This window comes from Mizuhopecten yessoensis, unplaced genomic scaffold (assembly GCF_002113885.1).
Source record: "Mizuhopecten yessoensis strain PY_sf001 unplaced genomic scaffold, ASM211388v2 scaffold716281, whole genome shotgun sequence".
In the NCBI taxonomy this organism is placed as follows: Eukaryota; Metazoa; Mollusca; class Bivalvia; order Pectinida; family Pectinidae; genus Mizuhopecten; species Mizuhopecten yessoensis.
The window spans coordinates 257,425-265,947 of NW_018480038.1; the positions used below are offsets into that span (position 1 = coordinate 257,425).

The 8,523-nt window shown below is 38.0% G+C and overlaps 1 protein-coding gene across 1 annotated transcript in view; it reads left to right on the forward strand.

Moving 5' to 3' along the window:
* The first annotated feature begins 4,721 nt into the window (after positions 1 to 4,721).
* The window catches only part of LOC110442579 (synaptotagmin-14-like), a 113,981-nt gene continuing 110,179 nt past the window's right edge, over positions 4,722 to 8,523 (forward strand). Inside the window, exon 1 of the mRNA XM_021486256.1 lies at positions 4,722 to 4,895. Within this exon, the coding sequence (XP_021341931.1) occupies positions 4,880 to 4,895 (16 nt within the window). The 5' untranslated portion in view covers positions 4,722 to 4,879. The remainder of the gene's footprint in view (positions 4,896 to 8,523) is intronic.

Sequence of the window (8,523 nt, forward strand, 5' to 3'; positions counted from 1 at the left end):
GGGGTCCTGAAGCCCAAAAAACTTCTATGGATCCGCCACTGCCCTAGAATACATGTATCTCTGATCCCGCATCAATCTGATTGAAATTATACTTTTTAATTGACTAAAAAAATAAAAAAAATGACTACTCATAAATTGTACCGTATTTACACAGCTACGAGAACCTTGTTTGATGTGATTGTGATATTTTACTGCGTTTTCAAATTGTGAAGTATAGTGGGGCTGAAATATTTTATTTCGTTTTTTCAAATTGTGCAGTTTTTACACCGCTACGGAAACACTAGGTTATGGGTTGTAGATATATTTTTCTGTGCTCACAAATTCTTCAATAAGTTAACGGCTACGGAAACCCTAGTTGATGGGGTTGTAGGCATAACCATGTAGCTAGTAGCATGACCAACTATAATGTCACAGATAATCCATGTCAAAACTCCAACTAATGCCATAGCCAACATATGTCTTAGACAACACATGTCATAGCCAACATATGCCTCATACAACATATGTCATAGCTAACATATGCATCAGACAACACATGTCATAGCTAACATATGCCTTAGACAACACATGTCATAGCCAGCATAATTATGCCTCAGACAACACATGTCATAGCCAACATATGCCTTAGACAACATGTGTCATAGCCAACATATGCCTTAGACAACACATGTCATAGCCAGCAAATGCCTCAGACAACACATGTCATAACCAACATATGCCTCAGGCAACATATGGCATAGCCAACATATGCCTCAGACAACACATGTCATAGCCAAAATATGCCTCAGACAACATATGTCATAACCAACATATGCCTTAGACAACACATGTCATAGCCAAAATTTGCCTCAGACAACATATGGCATAGCCAACATATGCCTTAGACAACACATGTCATAGCCAACATATGCCTCAGGCAACATATGTCATAGCCAACATATGTATCAGACAACACATGTCATAGCAAGCATATGCCTCAGACAACACATGTCATAGCCAACATATGCCTCAGGCAACATATGTCATAGCCAACATATGCGTTAGACAACACATGTCATAGCCAGCATATGCCTCAGACAACACATGTCATAGCCAAAATATGCCTCAGACAACATATGTCATAGCCAACATATGCCTTAGACAACACATGTCATAACCAACATATGCCTCAGACAACACCTGTCAGAACTTACTAACGTCAGTCAATGTTATAACAACCGATGTCATAACTCCTCCCCCCCCCCCTTTTTATTATCTTAAACATTGTAACCAACCCGTGTCGCCAGTTTCATGACCTTCATATTCGACCTTGGTACCGACTGTTTGAGATAAGTGTCAAACGTCAGAAAATGAGTCCGTGCATTTGGTTGATGATTCCAGAGAACTTGTGTTCGCGAGTACCATTTCCATTCCAAGCACGGGTCAATAGTAAAAGATACGCGTGATACGCGAAGGTGTCATGGATGGCCTTATAACGGACAAGGACTGGACAAGTACCGAGAAGGTCAGAGCTTAAGTGCGTTTCTGACATTTCTTCTTGTGTTAAGTCTGGGCTCGAATCGATTGACGCATGATTTTGATTCCACTAGGCGTACATGGCTGTACCAGACTACCAGGACTCCATTGGGGTATTTTTTATAGGGATTGAACGGTGTTTTTTAAATTTTCGTTCCCGTATGAACGCAAATCAGTTACATATATACGACATGCAAATTAAAAAAAACGCCGTTCAATCTATATATTTACATTTTTACCATAGAACAATTGTTTAATTTCATTTATAATTATATGCATCGTCCTTTAAACGCCATTGGAGGAACAGCCCTATTTAAATAAAATTGGCGCCAATAATTAACCGTAGTCATCCGAGCGTTTGACGCAGGGGCATTCTTATGTTATTCGAAGCGAAGCGATAAGACTCTCATCATTGAACGAGGCTTATTTATGACGTCACAAGAGTTTTTGCTTTTATACTCAAATATTTCAATTCTTACTTAAGTTGGACTAAATGCAACTACCAAATGTAACCTGTTTCATTTAAGGATTGAATCTTTATTTTTTATTTGTTTCAAGACCAACTCAATTCATCACCCCATTCTGATGCGTCAATTACGGAAGAATAATGTCTACGGCAGCCATTTTTTACTAGCGCGAAGTGGAGAGACGCTAAATTTCGAGGTTCTACATCTTCTGGAATGTGTAGCTGCAGTAATTGAATGTCGAATTAGACAGGAAACCAGACGTGGCTTGAAAGGACGAAACATTTATATCATATATTCATATATCTTATGAATTCATCAACAAAAATTAAATATTAGACTACATTTAAAATGTGGTTTCGTGTTTTATTTCTACCTAATTTGGCTATATTGAACTATCAACATACACCATCATGTTGTATGATGGGTCCTTCAATGACGGACTATATTTTTTTTTGTTCGATTTCATGGGGTGATGAAATTGAGTTGGTCTTGAAACAAATTCAACATGAACTGCTTCGCAGTTCACTAAATTTAGTTCAAGACCAACTCGATTCATCACCCCGTGAAATCGACCATAGCAAGATTCGATCCTTAAATGAAATATATTTCTGCTGGTATTGTTCATATAATGAGTTGCAGCTCAAATTTTAATACGTTATGGAAAAGTCGTCAAAATTACAAGAAAAATTATCCTTGGTAACAGTAATTGTGATATCTTGTACTATTCAAACAAGTCTGCAAAAACATCCTCTCCCTCACATCCAACTCTACACATCCAATTACACACAACCCCTCAAACACAACCTCTACATAACCATGTTTACTGATTCCATTACATATTGTCCTATACAACTTCTAGGTGAACGTGGGAGTCATCAACACGTAAGCACGCAAATAATGCGTCTGAATTTATCTCGTTTTTAAACATAGTACCAGTAAGTGACCAGAACAATAGAAGTCGAGACATTCCTGTAGGTCGAGCAAACTAACAGGTGTCAATGGCATATTCGTAGGTTGAACAGACTAGTAAAAAAGTCAAGGCCATTCAAGCATAAATGTCACGGACGTATCTGAAGGCACAGCCAACGAGCAAAGGTCAAGGATATACATGTATATTAAGCAGATAAATACAGTTTAATGACATGTAAATAGATCAAGCATATTAGTAGAGAGGTCAAGTACATACCCAAAGGTCAAACAGACAAGTAGAGGTTAAGGGCATACCCGTATGTCAAGCAGATTAGTAAAGAGGTCAAGTACATACCCAAATGTTAAGCAGACTAGTTGATGTCAAGGACACACTCGTATATCAGACAAAAGCGATAAATGTCAAGGACACACCCGTATATCAGACAGAAGACATAAATGTCAAAGAGACACCGGAATATCAGACAAAAGCGATAAATGTCAAGGACACACCCGTATATCAGACAGAAGACATAAATGTCAAGGTCACACCCGTATATCAGTCAGAAGACATAAATGTCAAGGACACACCCGTATATCAGTCAGAAGACATAAATGTCAAGGACACACCCGTATATCAGTCAGAAGACATAAATGTCAATGACACACCCGTATATCAGACAGAAGACATAAATGTCAAGGACACACCCGTATATCAGACAGGAGAGGTTATTGTTATTACGGGTATTGTAATTACGGTTAGTGTTATAGCATACGGTTTATGTAATATTTTTCGGTTATTGTAATTACGGTTAATATCATTGTTATAATTGTAATAGCTTACGTACGGTTAATGTAATATTTTCGGTTATTGTATTTACGGTTATTGTCATATAGTCTACCGTTAATGTAATAGATTTTGGGTCATAACCTATAGTTAATGTTATAGTTTTCGGTTATTGTAATTACAGTTTTTGTCATAGCTTACGGTTATACAAATTAATGTATGCGGAAAGATTTGAAGGTAAGTTTGTAATAAAACGTAAAATATACGTGGTTTGATGTTGGTAAACTTAAGAGACAAACTTGACGGTGCTACCACCGATGCAACAGTTAGAATATTTCTGTCATATCTACCTGTGTGTCCTTGGGTGTCTCTTGTTAGACGTTGATCGGGAGGATGGTCTCATGACCCTCTGTACTCTATACTCTAGCCGCTCTTTATTTTGTTTATTTTGCATACAAATTGTACAGTACACGTTGCCGCCGACGCCAAGAATCGCATTCGCAGAGCACACGTGTGTTCAAGCGCTTTTAAAAGCTCTACACCAGCCAATAATGGCTCGTTTAATGTAATTAAACTCTATATATCTGTTTCTTTGTATATCTTAATGCCGATGAGTAGGTTTACCGAAGGTGTATCTTAGTTTGTGTGAGGAGACTATGCCGAGGCTATCGGCTGTTTACAATTCTCGTAAAAAACACCAAGAGTTTTAAAATTAGGTTATAAAGTAATGGACAATGTAGCCTCACATTGTCCTGAATCACCTATAGCTATACGAGTATACAATAGATGGCCGGTTTGAACTGATTAGAGCGTCCCTTTGTAAGATATATCAGGGTCATGGGGCTCTTTGTAGTCTCTCAATGGTCAATACGTAACTATCCAGTGGTTTTGTGAATGGATTTCCTATGTAGGAATTGTTGATAGCAGTGTGCTATTATGTAGATAGGCCTGTAATATGTCGAGTAGTTCATGTGTAACCAGTCGGGCTATACACATAACTAGACAATATCTGAACACATCAATTGTACTCGAGTTTAACGAAAGGAACAGCACGAATCAAAGTTTCAACACTTGCGCTTAAATTTATACCTGCATGGTCACTAAGTGATTTTTTCACTGAACAGGATACCTGTGGTATTTGCACCTGGACGAATTTCTCACTGGATTAGAGTACTAGAACGTGGGGGAATCAGGTGGAGTGACGATGCACGTTGAACAAAGTAAGTGTATTTGCTAGCTACCACAACCCCGCCGCATATCCTTAAATACCCGGGGTTGGGGAGCGGCATACAAATTCCAAGGTGTGGGTAGGGACAACTCGAGTAACGACAGGTAGCTCATGCAGGGATACGATCTGTAGCATTCGTCTCTATAGACAGATTAACTTACTGTACCATAGGTCTCGTAGGACAGGTCGCGGGATATGATCCGTAGTATTAGTCGTTATATACAGATAATATTACTTTATTGATGATAACACACACGCTTTGATATAGTTCAAAAAGGAAGGTGTGCTTGTTCAGCTTAATGCGCCTTACATAACCGATCATTGTGTTGTTTACAGTAATAGGGCATTAGTTAATCGTGGGGTTGTAACAAGTTTTACGACTACTTCACTGTAATACCTAGATTTGGTTAAAACGAAAACTGTTTGTAAATCTCTATTGTACAAGGACAATTAAAAACTAGGAGTCGTATCCTTTATTTAAACACCCCGTGTACATGTAGCAGTACTTTATGTAAACACCCCGCGGTCGTGTAGCAGTACTTTATGTAAACACCCCGTGTACATGTAGCAGTACTTTATGAAAACACCCCGTGTAGAAGTTAGGTACTTTATGTAAACAGCCCGTGTAGCAGTACTTTACGTAAACAGCCCGTGTAGCAGTACAATATAGGTAGGTGTATCAATATATCTCCACAAGGAACCCTTGCAGGTCCGACACATGGTATAGGTTTCCATTAATAACCCCGCTCACGTACACTAGGTACGTATACGACCAACAACAAACCTTTTACACAGAGAGACAGACAAATTAATATTCCAACGTGACACCCGGCCGCCATACGTTAGGACAAAAAGTACAAGCCATCCGGGGGGGATCCGATGTCAATGCTGCCTCGTCTGGTTGAAAAACCCTTGTTGTTTGATTAGAGAATATATATATTCTTCACGTGTCACTTAACCGCACAGCCTTTATATGTAATCAGGAGAAAAAGCACAGATTGATTTTAAAACTCGTTTCATAATTTTTGTAAAAATTGTAAAATTTAGAAATATATAACTGATCGGTTTGGTAAGAATGTTACTAAAGCTATAAAGCTAACCAAATATAGATATTCGTGAACTTCACCCTTTTTGTTAGTACATTTGTAACTTTCCAAACCTACGATATTTACATGTCGCAGTTGATTCGGTATTCAAGAGTTTGTTCCGAACATCAAAATGTCCGTGATAGATGTGGACTGCTGACAGACATGCGTGCACAACAGAAGTTTTCAAGAGATGTCTATTGAAGAATACTAGGGCAAATGTTTTGTTTGTGTTCTGGCATTACTTGGTACCTGGATTCGACCTAGATATGTTGTCGATAAAGCAGGGGACGTAAGTAACCCTTCAGCAACATCTGTCTTATTCTTGTTTATTTTTCAAGGATCTTCATGTCACTTTTTACTTTGTTCATATTTTATCCCGGTTCAATGATTTTAATTTGAATTACGAGTTTGTCGATACTTCGGTATTCTCATGCTTTGGCACAACATTGTCCAATACGTGTAATGCCTATTGCGAAATACGTTATAGCAATTACAACAGTTGAACTAGCAATTGTAAATGAAGAGGTCAGGAGAACGGGGCTAGTTTGGCCACTTTTTAAGATCTGTTCATGAAACAGCACATGGATAAGTCATTTATTGGGTTCTACTCCATGTGTCTCTCTTGGGCCATTGGCATCACTTGATAGAATTTGGGGTTAAGGCAATAAAATTTCGCATTTGGCATTAAGCATTTGACAATAACCATTTCGCATTCTGCATTTGGCACCACGTCCTTCCATATATTATCGGTATAAATAAGAGGCAAATTCCATCCCTGTTTAGTTCTCTTGATTGTGGGCGTATAGACAAATGAATGGCTTTCAACCTCGCTCCATCTTCTCAGTCCCTTTAACCTCATTCTACCCCCTACCATACAGTTATCAATGATGGTCTGACGTCTGTAACCAGTAAATGTCAATGATTAGCCCACTCAACCAAGACAGTCTCTCCGTTTACTTATACTCATAGATAGAGCGATACTCTAACGACAGTCTCCCTCTAACTTTACAAGCAGAATGTACCGAGACACAGTTTAGAACCAAACTACCTGCTTTTATATTGAAAATGTAAGTGTTACTTTGGCTGCTTTAGAGAGTTAGCCTAGTCCAGTACCAAAGATCTTAACCACATGAAGACATGGTTAACCACAACATTCATCTCAGATGGAATACTGACTTATCCCAAAAAAATCCAATTCTCTTTAAAAAACACGAATAAAACGGGGGAGGGGGGATCTTTGTACTAAATATTGTACATTTTATCATATATTGTATCTTGACCATGTGTAAGATGAGCTTCATGCTCAATATGTTATCAAGAATAAATAAATCCTTTATTATTATTATTATTATTATATAAATGTTAAACGTAACTGTTTGACTATGATGAAATTACTGACTTCACACATACAAACGTTTGTGGAGGGAGCAGTGGCATACCACTTGCCAATGAAGTGTGTGTACGCCATTTCTATTTCCAGCGGTTCTTGTCGTGTATATGCGGTTTGCACGTTTGCTCTGATCTCCTCTAGATAATGTTCCCTACAGAACAGAATCATTCTCAAGGACTCGAGAAAGTTGCCTGCAGTTGTAATGGTAGCCATTGCTATTTCCCTAAAAGACAAATGGGGTTTCATACGTCACAGTAGATGTGACTTCTCGCTTCTGTTAACCTCAGCAGATCTCTGAACTCTCAGACACATGGGAGATGTCTCAAGTCTGATTCAACTACACTAACGTAACTCACACTCATATCCAGGTGAGTCGAAGTGTAATGTACCAGGTAATCACTTTGACACGTTTTTAAGGTTACCTACTATGCATTTTTATAAGTGTAGCCTAGTTTGCTCTAGTGATAAGATGTTACTATTACATCTAGTTTACCTGCAGATGCTGTCAATAAATATTTAAAAGAAAATCTTTCGGAGACATGTTGAAAAGGAAAATATATTAAGCATAAATGAACTGAATTCCTAATAATCTAAGATTTGATAGTAATGAAAGCAAGTCATTTGAAATCACTGATGCTTGTCAACATCTAGTGCTTGCATGGTCACCCTTGGTATGACGTGAACAGATAGGCATTGTACCCAACACAGACCCCCATTGTTACCACTCAGTGGAGTCAGGGCTGAAACTATGGAGCACCTGTAAAGGACAATTCAGTCGTGAAGTACGAGTTCTTTATAACGACATTCAATGTCGGATTATTAAGTTAACAATTTATTTGAAACACCAAAATACATCTAAGAATACGACATTCAAACAAGATAATAATTTTGTCTTTTTGTTGCCATATATTTTACCTAAATATTTCTATATAAAGAAGTATGTAATCAATGAATTTTTACAACTTAAATTCAGAGAGAAAGTTATCATAAACAAAATAATATCAACACTACCAAACTGCTGGTATCGTTCCAGTACTTGTCTATCTCCTCTAGAACTCTTGTCATGACGCAGTTCTCCATTCAGACAATGTTATTGTGCAGGATGATAATGCCTCTTCTAATTTTGCAGTTTATTGGACAGA